Here is a 17,931-nt window from a genome sequence, read left to right as displayed (position 1 = left end):
TTCGACGCAGCAAGGAGAGCAATCAGAGCGGTGAACCTGAGGCATGCGCAGCTTGTACTTGGTAGGTAAACGTTATGTGGATTTGTGTATGTGGTGCAGTCCTGGGCACTGCATTGCAGTATAACGCAGCGAAATGGAGGTAACGAGTCGAGGCTAGATTATAAAAAGGCAGTGCAACGTGATAACGTATGTTCTTGTCTCATTCGATGCCTGTTGAAAGATTAGCGCCGCCGAGGAATTCTTGCCGCAAGAAATTCAGTGAAGGCATCGCTGAGCGTTACCGTGTCGGTATCTTCCATGTTGAGGCACGACAGCACGCAAACGAAACACTTTTAAAATACGATGTTCAAAGGTAGTGCCTTCGTCTGTGCTGTATGGGCATGCACTGAACCCACGTTGGTGCGCTTCATCGACCACATGTGTCAACCACCGTCAACCGACGGACGTAGGACCGTGACAGTGAGAACGTGTTAACGCATTGCGCTGCGTTCAACACTGAGGATGCGTGCCAGCGGAACGGACGTCAGTGCGTCGCACTAGTGAAGACCAACGTTAAGGGTGGGTTGAGAGTTCGACGTTCCTTTGCTGTCTTCGTGTTACATTTCTCGTATTCGCCTTTGTCATATGCCAACCAGCCCTCGTCTGTTAGAGAGTCATCGGCTGTATAGAGGCCAGTGTCAACAGTCACTAATTAGAGCAATATAAACTGAACGAATACGGATTCCAATGATAGCTTGAGGACCGTTCATTAAGTTTGGGCCTAGTATATATATTGCTCTTAGTCCACGCGGGCCGCCACTTTAGCGCCCATCCTATAAGGTAAAGTGGGTACCACGAGGTGAAAAAAAAAAATGAAAAAGAAAGAGCTCTATTAAGACAGTTTGTCGAGCCCCGTCCCGCGTACAACCACACTCTTAGAAATGGTGATGGTGGTGGTGGTGACGAAAAACCGGCATGCCGTTGTTGGCCTCACCTATGTGGGCTGCGCCACGACTGTATAGAGAGTGTGCGACAAACTGGTGGCGCCGCGATGCGGCCTCCGGAGAAAGTACCTTGCGTGATAGCCTCCGGGTAGCCAGCTTTGTTTACGTGTGAAGTGCGGCCGTCTTTTTTTTGCCACACTGGAACTGTTGCATCGCTAACTGCTTCAGCACCTAAAAGAACTCTTCATTAGGGACCAGATGTTTCATTTCTCGTGATTTCTATGCCCCGAACATCACCGAGGGCACTAGACTCGCAGCGAATAGCGTTTGTGACGCGCGTTCGGCCATTGCATGAGGTGTGCACAACATATTCTATTTCTTTTGTTCTAGTTTCAATTAAACTGAATGAGGACCTGCGAAATGATCAATGATTTACAGTTCACACTTCCGTGACGGTGAAACGCCGCTGGATACTGTATCACCGTCAAATGCACCGGCCAAACGGCAACCTCTTTCGAGATAAAGATTGACGTGTTTCATCGCCAGTGCCCAGAGCCAATATTGCTCCCGGTAATCTGGTTGACGAGTCTCACAGTGAGAACGAAAGTTCTACGTTGTCAAAAAGGTTTAGTTTTAGTATTTACGCACCGACCATTTCACAGCTGTCGTGCCGCAAGCCTACGGCGGTAGCCGAGGTATAAACTCGTGTAATTTGTTCGTTGAGGATCTCTTTAGCGTTATTGTATCTGAAGATACTGGAAAAATTGCAGTACAAGCTTAGACAATAAGTTGTGAATTCACGTGTTTATTTGTATGGATAAAACGGACGCACGATGTAGATTTCAGTTGATCAAGCTATATATGTGTGCCCAAAGAGGACGAAAGGAATACAAGACTCAGTCAAAAACATGACATTACAAATGGCTGGAATCAGAGAAATACACGTATATAGCCTTCGCAAGCAAGCCAGGATTTTGTGAGGCGTCAAATAACCATCCTATCCTCTCGACATATCACTTACACGCGTTTTGACCAGACAGACGTGAGTGGCTGTTCTCCTACCACACTGTTAGATACATTATAAATACGGTGGTTGCTTCTGTGCAGTGTGTCTCCATCCGCTTCGTTCGCGCCCCAGAAAGGTTCCACATTATTTGCACTCCGAAATTAGCCCTTCTCATTACGGCGGTCGCCACGCAAGCTACGGTTACACTTGAGAAGGCATACAACGGGCGACGTGGTATCACGTCGGATACTTCCAAGAGCGCCACTGGCGGCTCTGTCGCGACGGAGCAGCGCGCCTCCTTTAGGTGTCGCACGGTCCCTATATACCGAATAGCGCGAAAGGTTTTGATGTGTGCAATTTGTTTCCCAGAAAAAAACTCACGTACACATAGCTCCGCGCGTTCACCCTTAACTCGCCACTCCAGCTATAACGGGGATGAGGAGGTATGATGCCACATCACCGATGACGGTATAAGGAGAACTCGTTCTGGTTCGCCGGTCAGTGGGGGTCAGCGCCTTGCCCCTTTGTCGCCGTAAACCTGCTTGGCCAGTTCTCCCGGAGAATTGGGGATAGAACAAGCGGCCGAAGCATTACCGAGCAAGGAGAAAGGCTTTATCAGAACCCCGAACAGCCGAGTAGCAGACGACAGCGGAGTAGCGGACATTTCTCTAGGCCAATCAGCGAGCGTTCTCCTTGTAGCGTCAGCGCGAGGTTCCAGGTAGATCACAGGCTGGTACTGCTCTTCACCACCGTTGCGCACGGTCGCTTTTTGCGGCGTATTTTAAATTCAATTTCTGCGATAATTACGACTCTGTGGTGTAAATTACTTCGCATGGTGCATCTTACTGGCAACTTAACAGTTGTATAGGAAGAAAATTGGGTGTTAAAAATGACTTCTGTGCTACTTTAAGATACTTTCGAAGGATATCGTTGCAGACAAAAAAAAAATGGCGTCCCCCTTTCAATCCTACATCTCGACGTATGAGGAAAAACTTACATACACAGCCTCAACGTAACAATGAAACAAAACGTAATACATATGACGTTTCGATGCCTGTTCGGGCATCATCATCAGAATGAAACAAGAAGGCTTACCTTTTCTTGTTTCATTCTGATTATGATGCCCGAACAGGCATCGAAACGTCATATTACATTTTGTTTCATCGTTACGTTAAGCCAGGGTGTGTAAGTATTTCCTCATGATGTCCCCTGGCTTTTGGCCTGTCTTCAATCTCGACGTATCATCGTCATCACGCATCTCTCTCTCTCTACATCTCGACAATTTATAAAAGTGTGTATGCATGTCTGTCCCGATCGCGCAGTTCCAGTGCATCGTGGGAGAATCGCGTGACGGCCCCGTTTTGTCAGCGCCAATTTGTCACAGCGGCGTCTCGCTCGTGGCACGCTTGCTGGATGGAAGGGGAGGGATGGGAGATGGGGGGGGGGGGGGGCGTTCCAGGAAGGTGCGATCAGCCCACTCAGACTTTGCGACAGTTGGCGGTTCATCGAGGGGAAGGAAGATGGGAGGGGTGGAAGAGGAGGGGAACGACGATAATGGTACGGTAGAGGGAAGGTACCTGTCTGGCCCTGGTTTTTGGCATAGATTGAGAAGTCACTCGTCAAAAAGAACTCGTTACAAGTTAAGTTACCGTGTGCAAACTGTAACTAAGTTAATAACGAAGTTCTCCAGCCTGAAATGTAAACAACGTGAGTGTTGTGAAAATGGAAAGGCCAAGGGCGTGAATAAGATCGCACACGAAGAATGCCTTAAGAACGGTTATTTTACAGGACGAGAATTTCAACAGAAGTTCCGAGAAGAGTAAATAATATACGCTGAGCTCAGTGTCAAAGGTTTTACACTTAGAATGAGTTAGGCGTGCTTTTTCATCGTATAGAAGGGGAGGTTGCAGGTGCCAGCAAATACCGACTTTCTGGTCTCGAGGACCCCTTTGCACTGCAGCCAACGAAAAATTACGTCGTTGACTAGGCCTTGTCAAAAATTCAAAATAGACAACTTGCCGACACCTCTGCCTGCGCTGCACGGACATCAACTTTCGAGCCACTGCATTAACTGCTGCTGTAGTCGCATGACGAGTACACTCTTAAAAACGAGCTTCACCGCATAGCACGCTCCCAGCCAACCATCATCTCGAATGATATCGTTATCTGCCATGATTTGTTGAAAACGGGAGGCGTACGCCTTTTCTGTGACAATTATGACCAGCATAAGTGTCACAAAAAAGGTGTGCCCTCCCGTTTCCATCAAATCAGAACAGATAACGATATAATTCGAGATGATGGTTGGCTAAGAGCGTGCTATAAGGTGAAGTTCATTTTAAGAGCTTTCAGACATATGTCGGCACAGTTCCCCTAGAAGTCGGCCCAGGACGCACATTTCCCCAGGGCGTGAGTCGTGACGTTGCCCACATACGTGATGCCGACAACGGCAAGCCCTATCACCACCACCACCACCACCATCATTTTTAAGAGTGTTATATAAAAGGGGAGTCTGGCATTTAATGTCACCTGCCTATGTACGGAGTTCCACCCCCGCTTTTTCAGCTTTCTGGCCAATCGCAGGGCCAAAATACAGTTAGCTGTTAACAGTCAATTCAAAGTATATTTCACTTGTATTCCCTGGGTGCCGCCATTTTCGGGAAACAGGATTGGATTGGCTTGAATAGGACATTTCCCGGCGACCTACACTCTTAGAAGTGAACTTCACTGCGCAGCACGCTCCTACCAACCATCAGCCCGAGTGGCATCGTTCTCTCTCATGATTTCTTGAAAAGGTTTGTTGAAGGCGTACGCCTTTTTATGACACTTATGCACAAAGTAAACTTTTTTACACTTTTTTGGTGTAAATGGCTTGTCCCATGGCGCACACCTTTTTGGTGTTGCCTTTACACTCAAATGACGGGGGTTTCCTAATACACCATTTGCTTAAGTGTATTCCTAATAAAATACTGTTTTAATGGGGGTTTAAAAACAGAAACACCCTTAAATGGGGGTATTCTATTGAAAACACCTTTTATGATATGATGGAATTGCTGGCAAATATTCCCTCGCAAATAGCTAGTGTAATACAACCTTCTGCCGCAGCATGTCGAGACCACTGGCCGAGACATACAGTTCGGCGTTTTTGCTTCTATCGAGCACCCACCCTGAACACGGCAGACTTCCAGCCGTGGTTTCATCGTAGAACCTAAACCGGAGCGCAATGCGTCGCAGCCACACCTCGTTAGCTTGGTAACACTGTGGGGCCAACGTTAGTGCCGAGGCTTGAAGAGACCTCGGGCCCCCTCAGTAGCCTATATTGGCGTGTCGAATGGATCATACACTGAAATAAAATTTGTTGGGACACGTTCGTTACACGTGGCGGGGCGGGAAACGTTTGTAAGGATGACGGGAATGCGGTTTTGCAATTAACACCCACGCTTGCAATGAGTCAAAGATATTAGCTAAATATCTAACATATTTCCCTGTCAAATACTCTCTTTTTAACGCAGGTTATCGTCTATAATGTGATTACTTGCTGAGCGGAGCTGTGAAAGCAGCATATTTTTTTTCTCTCACGAAATAAAACACCATTTTTTACACCGTATTGCCAATTCAAAGTGGGTGTAAAAAAAGGTGTATTAGACGGTAAACACCTGTTTCAATACCCCACTTTACACCCCTAATGACCGACATTGGATAAAACGTGGTGTATGCCGATATCACACATTTAGTAATGCTCTTCTTGCACCCTTTGCAGAATAGAAAATGGTGTTTTTATAAGGATACATATTTTTTGAACAAATAAAGGTGTAAAATGATTTACTGTGCAGAAATGTTAATTATCACTAAAAGGTTACGCTCCGCGTTTTCCACAAATCAAGAGTGATAGAGGTATCACTCTGTATAATGGTTGGCTTTCTCCGTGCTATGGGGTGAAGCTTTGTTTTAAGGGTGTACACTCTTCAAAATGAACTTCACCACATAGCATAGAACAGCATAAGTGTCACAAAGAAGGCGTACGCCTCATGTTTTCAACATATCAGGGGAAAGAACGATGTTATTCGAGATGATGGTTGGCTAAGAGCGTGCTATGTCGTGAAGTTCATTTTTAAGCCAGCATAATATCGATTCCATCTGGATGGAGATCGGCATGTCGGGAAGACGGAAAATAGCAGAATGCCACGGACGGATTTCGTTCCTTTTGCGTGGATCTCAAGATAACGAGATAATATCACTTCGCCACGAGAAATCATTGCGCTTTAGTGGTCATTTAATGTGACGTCAGTGATTCGTCCGAATCCCAAGAACAAGTGCTCTAATAACCCTCACCTGTACTCTGGCTTCGGAGAGATTCACCCTCCTAGCGATTTCTTCTCTTAGGAAAGCATCCGGGTAGTGGGTCCGTTCGAACACCTCTTCCAGGGCGTTCAACTGATGAGGACTAAATGTTGTTCGATTTCTTCTCTGACGTCTGTCCACGGCTCTGGACTCTGAAAATATGAAAATTTGGTCGATTCACTCGACTGATTGTAAAAACTACTTACTAATTACAAGAGCCCGAAGTAACTCGTTACAAGTAGCTCGCTACTGTAACTAAGTTCCTTCTTTCTTTCTTTTGTTTGTTTTTGTTTTGTTTTGTAACTTGTAACTTAACTCGGTACTTTTGCGCCATGGCAACTTTCCGAGGAACTATAGCTTCTTTTTTGGGCAACTTTGCCAAAATAACTTAAGCTAAGTTCCAAATTACATTTAATTCGCTTAGCACCCACACACACACATATTTTCGTGCTTTCTGTCCGGTTCCTTCATGGCATTTTATGCTACAGAACGTAATATTCAATCAACGGCAGTATTTCTATTCAGGAAGTTAGAACCGCTGACATTGAAATGAAGCTGAACCATTGTGCGCCCACAGGGAGTGAGATGCAAGCGTTCGAATTGTTAAACATCGAAGACGAAAACTAAGCGTGTTGCAGTCCTCTGCAGGCAACTCGAGCTCGAACTCAACTTCTCACACGCGTCCAGCACCCGTGTGGTGCTATTTTGTGTCCGAAGTAACTTAGAAGTAACTCGTTCTTTTTTTTAAGTAACTCCGTAACTTTGAGTTACATTTCAGGCTGAAGAACTTCGTTACTAACTTAGTTACATTTTTCACACGGTAACTTAACTCGTAACGAAGTTTTTTCTTTTCTTCGTTTCTCTTTTTTTTTAATGGGTAATTTCTCGGTCTACGCTAATTACAGGGCACAGTACACGCGCATAAAAGGGTACAGTCGTGACACTCCGTTAAAGCGTTACAGCACCTGATGAGGAAAAAGACAGAATCATTATTTACGCTCATCACTCGATCATCACTCAATTATTTACACTGTATTTCTTTATTTTCGGCTCTATAATTTTGTGCTTTGCTTGTACAACTCGTTCGGCAAAAAAGAAAAAAAAGCACCTTGTACAACAACAAAAACTTGTTCGTGGCGACAGTTTATCAGGCTGGCTTTGTGACAATCCAAAACAGGAAATAATCATCAACACCATCTACGATTAAAGATCATATTGTTCTCGAGGCGCTGACCATTTACTGACCGCTCCACGCCGTATTAAATTTTTCTACCACACAAGATCAAACAACGTCAAAATCACCTGATACGATGGGGTGTTCCAACCAAATATCTCATTTACTGCTTAGCTGGTTCAAGCACTGCCTCTATACAGGGTGTCCCAGAAAACGTGTCATTGAATTATAATCATAATAATAATAACATACGCTGCCTAGAATCATGCGGTCAACTGCTTAATTGTTCTTACTAGGTTTTTGCCACCTCCTGATGTGCATGTCATGTAACCTAAGTTTAATTACGTTACATTTTTGCGAATTGAACGACGGATTTTTCGTTTCCTTCCGTTTCGAAATTTCTAGAACAGGATTCGCGTTTTCGCCACAGCATTCCGCAGTTTACATGTTCTCCAGTGTTTGTGTTCTCTAATACGCAAGTGATATCAACCCGAATACTGTTATACTGTTATGTCACGACCAGTGGCAGATCCGGGGGACGGTGAGGTCGCCCAGGCCAAAACATAAGTTTATACATTGAATTTCCCTCTCTCCCGTCTGGCCGTCCCACAAAGCGGTAGCTTCCACTTCCCAGGCATACCCAAGTAACACAGGAACTACCACAGTGTGTCGCTAACAGCCACAGGGGTGGCATCCAGTGTATTCCTCCGTAGACGAAAGCGTGCTGGGCGAACGCAATGCATCCTGGACAGGTCCTGGTCGCACGTCACAGCAAATGTCAAGGCGCACGTGACCTTAAAGATGGCGGCGCCCGTGATCGGCGGCCAAACCGTTTGTAAACAATGCGGTTGTTGTTTCTGGACGACGTTTTGGATGTTTTTCGATCACGGTAATTATTTTTATCCGATAATCTTGCAGCAAAAAGCGCAGTTTTGCACACAAAGCCTCGTGTGTTGACTTCCAAAGATGTGATGCCGACTGCGCGTTAATACTTACCGAGCCGATGCCATATGTACTTAAACTAAGGGGAAATGGGCTACCATGTTGCGGAAGAAGCACCGCATAGTTTACGCTAGCAAAATTCGGTAATCTCTTGGTGTTATGACGGCGAAAATATGTCGGTAAGCGGCAAAACGACATATAAACAAAGTCACATGACCTGAAAATGACGTTTTCTATGACGTGCGACCAGGACAAGATGGCAGTTTTGCCAAAAGCACCCGCTTGAGGGTAGTTACAACAATGGCGGGTTTGTGTCACCCCTGTGCTAACAGCGCACTCTTCCACCCCTCCGGAACAGTAAACTCACCCGCTTCCGGTGGCCGCTAGGGTGTCGCACCCAGCGGGGTGACATAGGGTCGATTCATACGACGCAACTTTTTGCTGCAACTCTGTTCCTGCTCCAGTTGCGCGCAACCGAAGTTGCACCAAAAAGGTCCCTTTCATACAGCGAGCAACTCGGAATGCCGTAGTTGTCACCAAGCTCGCCAGATGGCGCGAAAAAACATCATTGTCATCATTTTCGTCCAATCGCACTGCGACTTCCGCTCGTTACGACTTCAATCCGTTGCGAGTTCGATAATTTTGCATAATTTCCACTGGTCAGTGATAATTTCATCGCCTCGCGTACTGCCGCTGCAATAACTGGCACATGGAAGTCTTCCTGATTGGTGGCGCTAGAAAGGAGGAGCCGTGTGATTGACAGGTTGCAGCTAGAGTTGCAGGAGAAATCGCTCGTGAAGCGATCGGCTGTGCAACTCCTGCAACTCGAGTTGCGCAACCACCAGAGCTTCGCGTTCACACGGTGCAACTTGGTGGCGCAACCTGGTTGTGCGCAACTAAAGTTGCATCGTGTGAATCGACCCATAAACTAGAGGTGTGCGCCGTGGACAGCAGTCTTATCGGCGTGAGCCCCGTGGGCTGTCAATATGTGTTCTCTTCTCCGACGGGGACGCACCGACACCTCAGAGCGGGGGTATTTTCTCCATCATAGACACCGAGACGGTAGCAGTATTTATTGTACCTTGCGCCTAACAAGTACATCAGCACTGGATAAGCGTGTATTATGAAAGAAAACCAGAACACACAAAGGAATATTATAGGGGAAGTAAAGCACTTCAAGAAGGTCGTCGCCCAAGAACTTCGGCAGGGCCCGTTAAGGGCCGGTTTCGCTGGAGAAAACAACATAGCTAGACAATCAGAATGACGATCCATCCCTTTAATGGTAACCACACGTAACAGTTACAGTGAGTGCCGAACGTTCACAGCAAGACGACGCGTAAAAGCTCTGTCCACTGATCAAGTGGCTCTTTTTGAGAAACTATAGTAAATATATGTAAATATGCAAACGTAAGAAAACGATATGGTATAAGGCGCACCCACCACGTCATTGAATAGTATTTTCGCAGAGGTTGTAGTTATCATGAATATACTGTAAAGCCCTTTAATTTCGCAGCCCTAAATTTTCGCGAATCGAGTAGGGATATATTCGCAACCACTAAATTCCGCGCACTCCTCGAGTTTCTCGAGCTCCTCCTCCTCTGCTTTGAAATTTTAGCGTGCCCGCGTTTAGCGTTAGTTCGCGAATTTTCGCGATTCGCAAAATTCGTGAATACGTAAGGGTTTAAGGGTTTACAGTATCAGCTTGTCCAGAGCGAGTGGGTTGAGGCTGGCACGCTTCGCGCGCAGTCCCGCAATCCCGCGATTGAAAACACCTTGTCTGACGGGGTGCTTTTCGCCGGCACACACTAAACGCACTATTTGCTACGCACTTTTCGAGCGCAGAAAGAGCGACAGGCAATCCACGTTAGAGGACCACGTGCTTTGGAGCGATCGAGCTGATTGGTGGAGGCGCTAATCTGTATGTTGGCCAGATAAATCGAAGCTCGCGTCATTTCTGCGCTCGGAAATTGCGTATTTCTTGTTTCGGCTCATTCGCATAGCGACATTCAGCGTCGGATATTTCAACACATGTGCGCATTTAAGGATTTCTTAAACATGGAATGGCTTTCAACGAGGAATATCTTCCGTTCTGCTATCTCGCTTTTGCGCGAAATCCCCTAATTAAAGAATTAGTGAATTTTAGGTAATTGATGACCTTGTAGTTACATACTTCCTTCGAGATAATATTCGCCTGACCAACTAAAAAACGGCATCTATTTTGTTCCGCTAGTTTTTTTAACAAAAATTCTGTAACGGATAAAAAACAAAACACCCTGTATATGGAAAATGACCAGTGCTATGGTGTTGGTGGATGATCAGCAAACAACCTGCAGGAATTGAATGAGAAGTTTGCCTGGAGTTGTGCCTCCAGGGTCGACTGTGAAACGAAACTGTAAAGCATAAACAACATATTAGTGATGAAATTCTTACTGCTAAGAACACCACAAATGGAGCCTGGGACCTAAGATGCAAAAAAAAATATTAGGTATGGGAGAGCTTTTTTATAGAAAATGGATAAAAATGGACACATTATACAGCCGCGCCGATTTTTCAACATCGGCTGCGGCGGCGGCGCGCCGACAGTTTTGGCTGACGCGCTGTAACTAAGTTCGAACTTGAAGCAAAACGAACACAGCTCTCGAAATCCGACGGGGCCCGCGCTTGTTCTTCACACTCCAACCGCCCCAACTCACGAAGCATTCCAGTTCCGGAGTTGATAGACTGTTCGTGGGATAATAGTCGTGTCCAGGAACAGCACAACACACGTTGAATCACATCGACGCATGAATAAACCAGCGAACATATCCAGAAACTGTTCTGCCGATTGACGTCACCGAAACACAGAACACAAGAGGACGCCTTGCCGGCCGATTTTATGATGAGCATCTTCTTTCGTTGTTTGCGAAGCGGAAAAGGCGCTTGTGTGGCACGTAATCGTAATCCTGTCTTTGTTGTGAGGCCTCAAAATCCGACGGCGCCCGAACGCGTTCTTCACGCTCCAACCGCACCAGCCCACGAAGCATTCCAGTTCCGTAGTTGATGGACTGTACGTGGGATAATAGTCGTGTCCATGAACAGCACAACACGCGTAGAATCACAAACTGTTCTGCCGATTGACATCACCGAAACACGGCACACAAGAGGACGGACGCCGTGCCGACCGATGTGAGCTATTTCGAAACTATGCTGAAACTGCTGAAACAGCAGCCGGGACGCTGCACACACATGCGCGCGTACAAAATGCGATTTCAAAACGTTGTCGACCAATCGAAGCGCGCACGCAGCCTGGGCCAATGAGCTTGCAACGTTGTAGATTGGCGCAGTGGTACATACTCTACAGCCGCATCCTCGGTTACCTCAGGAGGACTGCCTTTACCATAAACACGCCATTATCGTAAATACCCTCAAGCGGGTACTTTTGGCAGAACTGCCATCTTGTCCTGGTCGCACGTCATAGAAAACGTCATTTTGAGGTCATGTGACTTGTTTGACACGTCGTTTTGCTGGTTACCGACGTATTCTCGTCGTCATAACGCCAAGAGAGGAACGTACTTCGGCAGCGTGAACAACGCGGCGCTTCTTCCGCAACATCGTACCCCATGAGAGAACTGATGTTCTGAGGCTGGAACAACATAGATACAAAGCCTCAATTTGCCTAAGAAATTAACGATCTCTCATGTTCAACAGTTGCCGCTTGCGTCGATCCCGTCGTATGAATGTGTGTATGAGTGAGCAAAAATGTAAGAGTGAAAGGAGGATGAATGAGAGAGAGAGAGAGAGAGTGTGGCTGGTTTGTCCCTACACTCTTAAAAATGAACTTCACCACATAGCACGCTCCTAACCAACCATCACCCCGAATGACAACTTTCTCGCACTAGATTTGTTGAAAACGGGAGGAGGAGCCTATTTTGTGCCGTGCATAATGGTCACATAATAGGCTCCTCCTCTCGTTTTCAGCAAATCAGAGGCGACAACGTTGTCATTCGGGATGATGGTTGGCTAGGAGCGTGCTATGTGGTGAAGTTCATTTCTAAGAGTGTACAGATGACGCACTCTTGGAAGTCGTTGAGAAGGCGTGTTAGCTTAGCTCAGTTGGTAGAGCCCTGGACCGGTAATCGGTGGGTTCGAGTCCTACAGCTGACCTCCAGCTGACAGTGACTTCCATCTTTCGTGGTAGCCCATTTCCCCTTAGTTCAAGTACATTGCGTCGGCTCAGTAAGCGGTCGTCATCACATCTTTGGAAGTCGTCAACAGTACGAGTTTTACTGCGAGGTTATCGGATAAAATGAATTACCGTGATCGAATGACATCCAAAAGGTCGCGCAGAAACAACAACCGCATTGTTTACAAACGGTTTGGTCACCGATCACGGGCGTCGCCATCTTTAACGTCAACCGTCAATCTTTGACGTTTGCTGTGACGTCGACCGGGACATGTCCAGGATGCATTAGGCAAGGGGATGAAACTCGCGAGTTCACTTGCGGACTAAAGTGAGGCGCTGCGAGCTTTTCACGTCATCAAACGTCATGAAACGTCAGAATTTTCACGTCGAAGCGCGAGTTCTCAACCGTCACGAGCCCATTGGCTCCTGAGGCCGCTACCCCGGTATGCGAGCGCTCATTGGTTGGTTTGAAATTATGAACTTTCCTTGGCGCGCTCAAGCCGGCGACACCGTGTCGGTGGTGCCGGTGCAATTCGCAGCAAAGTTTTGAAATGTGTTGGGTGCAGCAGGGACGCAAGCAAAGCATCTATGCCGGTACCGCCTTGGATGGTTTTTAGTGTCCTAACAGGATGTCGATACCGACTCTGAAAAGCTCGGTGCCTCATGGATATTTCTGCAAGTCAATTCAGTGATAGATAAGTGGAAGGCAGGTCTGCTTCGCATTGCTTGGTGCGACAACGATCCAGGAAGGACGAATACTGTGTTTTTCCGCTACCGATGACAGGTAAGTCAGTTCCTATTCCATTCTGCCGCTTAGCATAGCATAGCGCCACACCTGTGGCATATACGCAGCAGTTTGACAGGTAGAATTTTTGGTTTTCACGTTTCTGATCTCTATCTTTCTTGTTCAGGAATAAGCACTCAACCCATACCAGCTTCAGAATAGCATCTGCATGGATACAGTAGAACGGATAAGCCACTCAAAGTGGTTGGAGGATCACCTTTCGGCATAGCAGCTGCACAAGTTCCTTTGTGGCGGGTCAACCATGCAGGCGCCTATACACAAGCAGCAAAGGGATATGGACATGTTCTCTGTCATGCTGGATCTCTGAATGTTTGTGCCTGTGCGGCCAATATACTGTTGTTCTACTGTGAAATCTTCCAAGTGAGACATCAGCTATCAGTGAATGCAAAGTTGCTTCGGCATATCATTCGAACTTCAGAAACAATGTTCATATCATGTTCGTGTTTTGCACAGCTGCAGCAGATTGCAGTTTGTGATTTGGAAATATCTATCTCGAAAAATAAAGCAGTTTGTGTAACAGAAACAGCCAACGCCTGCCGCATTTTGTTATTTATTTCACTCGACGCGAACGAAAATCCACAACCACCGAGAACCGCCAAAGCGGGGGAGAGGGTAGAGTACAGATGAGAGAGGGGAAGGGGAAAGCACCCCCAGCGTCACAGGTCACCCAGGGAAACAGAAAAAAGCAAAGCAAAAAAGTTACTCAACCGTCGTCCAACGATTGGCCCAACGCTAGAGGTCACGTGAGTTTTTCCCGACAATAGAAATATACTACACGTTAGAGGGGCTGCATTGGGTTCGCCCAGCACGCTTTCGTCTACGGAGCAATACATAGGATGCCACTCCTGCGGTGGCACCGAAGAAAAAGTACGCCGTTCGCGTGTTCCGTAAACTTTGTTCCAACTAGAGCCCTGCGCGGATAAGATTTTTGGCATCTGCATCCGACCCGCATCCGCGCACACGTTATCCCCTCCGATCCGCATCCGCAGCATACACAACAGTTTACATCCGCATCCGATCCGTTGAGCAAAACGCACCATCCGCATCCGATCCGCAAAATCCGCACGTTTCGAAGGACGCGTAAAGGCCGCCGGAAGCATGTTGGTATAATTTCGGAACCCTCCATGCTGTCACGGAAAGACTCACTACGACAAGCAAAGGTAAACATTTCAACAAACGCGATATGGAGAAACTTCTGGAACGCGTGGAACGCTACCTCGTATCGAGACGCCAGAATGCCTCATCTCCCGTCTTGGCCGTCCATGGTCAAAGGTGAACCCGAGCATGCGCTCGCTGTCGGCGCGCAATACAAATAAATTGCTGGTGGAAAAATTACAGCATGCGGTATATCCGCATCCGAACCGCTATCGATCCGCTGCCTTCACATCCGCATCCGATCCGCATCCGATCCGCACACCGCAGAAAGTGCTAAATTTTCATCCGAATCCGCAAGTATGTTTGCGGATATCCGCGGATATCCGCTTCCATCCGCGGATGTTGCAGGGCTCTAGTTCCAACCTGTACTTCCAAAAGAATATTGCTTCCAGTCATGTCAAAAGCATACACGTTGAGGGATTTTCTGAGAGCCCACTCCAAATAAACGTTACGCTTCTACCTCAATGAGGTGAAACAGCTCATTCTGAACATGATGAAATGAAATAAGAGACCGAGGCCTGTGTTTCCGTTTCGTTTTCTTTTTGTTCGTCACCCTCGTCTTTCGTGCGTGAACTTTCTCACGCAGGGGGCGCCATGCGCGATTTCTTCTGAGGAAGGCGGGACGCATACACGTTACGAACTTTACGAAAAACAAAAAGTCGGAAATGTTTTCTAATTTGCGACAGGAGACGCCGATTGTAAAACAATATTTCGGTGCGTGAATGTTCCTGGAGTCGGGTGATAACGATCAGAGGTAATCGAGAGAAAAACGGTAAGAAATGCGGCCTACAATTCAAAAATACAAGTGAGGCCCTTTTTCATTCTATTGGTGAACTCTGCTGGCCCACTGAAGTGGATGAACACTACAGCATCGGCGAGCTGTTATCCTGTCTTCGGATACATTCTTAAAAATGAACTTCACCACATAGAAAGCTCCTAGCCAACCATTATCTCGAATGATATCGTTATCTGCCCTGATTTGTTGAAAACGGGAGGCGTACGCCTTTTCTGTGACACTTATGCTGTTCATAATTGTCACAGAAAAGGCGTACGCCTCCCGTTTTCAACAAATCAGGGCAGGTAACGGTATCATTCGGGATGTTGGTTGGCTAGGAGCATGCTATGCGGTGAAACTCATTTTTAAGAGTGTACATGCCCTTCTGCACCGCTTCCACTGTGTTGCCAAAACGACATCCGGTTTCGCAGCAAACACGGTCTGCGCCAACCGCTATGGCGACCGATACTGCTATCGCTTCTGATTTGAGGAGAGAGAGGGCCGTATACGCCTTTGTATGACAATTCAAATTGCCACAGAGAGACGTACGCCTCCCCTTTTCGACAAATCAGGAAAGTGAAAGCTATCATTCTGCATGGTGGCTGGTTCCCAGCATCCTTATAGTCGCGTAAGGACCGGAATTTTTCGTGACACCGAAAGGCTTGTTATGGTTACCCGTGAATGTCATGTGTCGTACAGTGCTGTAGTACAACAGCATTCGAAGGCGCGACGCCCTCTGGCGTCTGACGTTTATTTTTTGGAACAGCTCTTTCTGCGGAAGTATACTTGCAACGGTAACATGTCTCTTTGTATACTGTATAAGTCGCATAATACAAAACTTTAGCTCTCTTTATGTTTTGCGCTTGCGCAGAACCACCAGCGCTATACCATTTACGTACGCAAATGCGATAGCGTACAAGACCCTAAAACTCTCTAACAGCGCGCTCGTTACACCTTAGAAAATACGGTATACAAAGTGATGGTCTCTCACCATGCACTTGCGAAATGGTGATAGATGGTGATGGCACGGAGACAGGACCTCTGCATCGTAAACGATCACGGTTTTCCTAGCAAAATTCCCCCCCACACTCTTAGAAATGAACTCCACCGCTTAGCACGCTCCTGGCCAACCCTAATCTCGAATGATGTCGTTATCTTCACTAATTTGCTGACAATGGGAGGCGCACGCCATTCTTTTTTCTTTTTTTTTTGTGACAATTATGAACAGCATAAGTGTCACAAGGTGGTGATGTTGTAGGTGACAGGGCTCGCTATTGTCGGCCTCACAGAAGTGGGCACCGTCACGATTGACGCCCTGGAGAATGCGCGTCCTGGGGCCGACTTCACAGTGTCACAAAATAGTCCCCGCCCATGCTTTCAACAAATCAGGGGCGAGAATGTTCACTCTTAAAAATCAACTTCGCCACATAGCACGCTCCTAGCCAAGCAAGTGACACCGCTCTCCCTCGAGATCTGTTGAAAAAGGGAGGCGTACGCCTTTTTGTGACAATTAACATTTCTGCATAAGTGTCCCAAAAAGGAGTACTCCTCTCGTTTCCAACAGATCAAGGGAGAGGTGGTTCGTCACCACCACAATTTTTAAGAGTGTTGTCACTCGGAATGATATGGTTTGCATATGAGCGTGCTATGTAGTGAAACTGATTTGTAAGAGTGCAAACCTCCATTGCTTACCCTCCACTTCTTGTTCTGCAGACTCTGCACACGACGCAAGTTTGACTGGCGCGTCATCTAGATTGAGGAGGTGGCTGACTGAGAATCGTCCTTCTGTGCACGGCGTTCTCCTGCTCCCACTGGATCGAAGATTGTCCGCGTGGATCGTCAACGAGTCGACGACGAAGTTCATGTCGCCCAGGTTATGAACACAATGCGAGCGGAAAACCTTCGCACTTCACCCTATGCCTATAGACACCTTTGCACCTCAGGCCTGGTCGGACGATAAACAGAAGCGTGCCGAGGGACACAACCGTGACGTCTCGAGGACACCGCACAAGATACATTTAAATCTCATACTACTGGAGTCGGCGAACAGGCTTTATGTAAAAGAGTGATTAGATGCAGACACTGAGCACAGAAGCGAAGTCGTCGCATCAGCGCAACAATTACGTCAATTGTGGCGCGTGCCCATCACTCATCACCACGCTGTCCAGGTTGCCGACATCACAGATCAGTTTGTCGCACACACACACACAAAAGAAAACATGTCCACGTACGCTCGGAGTTTAAACCTACGAGAAGGATTGGCTCCATTCCTAGATAGCATCCAGCAAAAACGAGAATAGCTCGCGAGGGAGGTTCCGGCGCGTGTACACTCCCTGGTGGGCGGTACCACGGACGGGTCCCGCCGTCTGCAACGGCCGTAGCGCTGGCAAGAATTTGGGGTCTATTTTCGGACGTTTTCAACGAAGTCTTTTGGTGACAAATGAGTTTCTGCTTCTTTCTTTGTGTTGTTGTAAAGTTAGAAATGCTCACGTCTTCGTTTCATGCGTGCGTTAAAGCTGATGTCGGCGGTTTACACAAGGTTGGCGCTTCGTTGAATGTGACAGCTCAGGCGCTCTTGACACGCGGCTATTCAAAGGATGACGGGCTGAAGGATGACCGTTTCGCCGTGAAAGGCGTCGTGCGTACGCCTT

The 17,931-nt window shown here is 47.1% G+C and overlaps 1 protein-coding gene across 1 annotated transcript in view; it reads right to left on the bottom strand.

Moving 5' to 3' along the window:
* Window positions 1–17,525, bottom strand: part of LOC135371087 (paired mesoderm homeobox protein 1-like) — a 44,057-nt gene extending 26,532 nt beyond the window's left edge. Inside the window, exons 1-2 of the mRNA XM_064605088.1 lie at window positions 16,973–17,525; window positions 6,259–6,419 (exon numbers count right to left, since the gene is read on the bottom strand). Of these exons, the coding sequence (XP_064461158.1) occupies window positions 6,259–6,419; window positions 16,973–17,144 (333 nt within the window). The 5' untranslated portion in view covers window positions 17,145–17,525. The remainder of the gene's footprint in view (window positions 1–6,258; window positions 6,420–16,972) is intronic.
* Between the last annotated feature and the right edge of the window lie 406 nt (window positions 17,526–17,931).

Source organism: Ornithodoros turicata, chromosome 10 (assembly GCF_037126465.1).
Source record: "Ornithodoros turicata isolate Travis chromosome 10, ASM3712646v1, whole genome shotgun sequence".
Classification (NCBI taxonomy): Eukaryota; Metazoa; Arthropoda; class Arachnida; order Ixodida; family Argasidae; genus Ornithodoros; species Ornithodoros turicata.
This window is presented reverse-complemented; position numbering and strand designations above follow the sequence as displayed.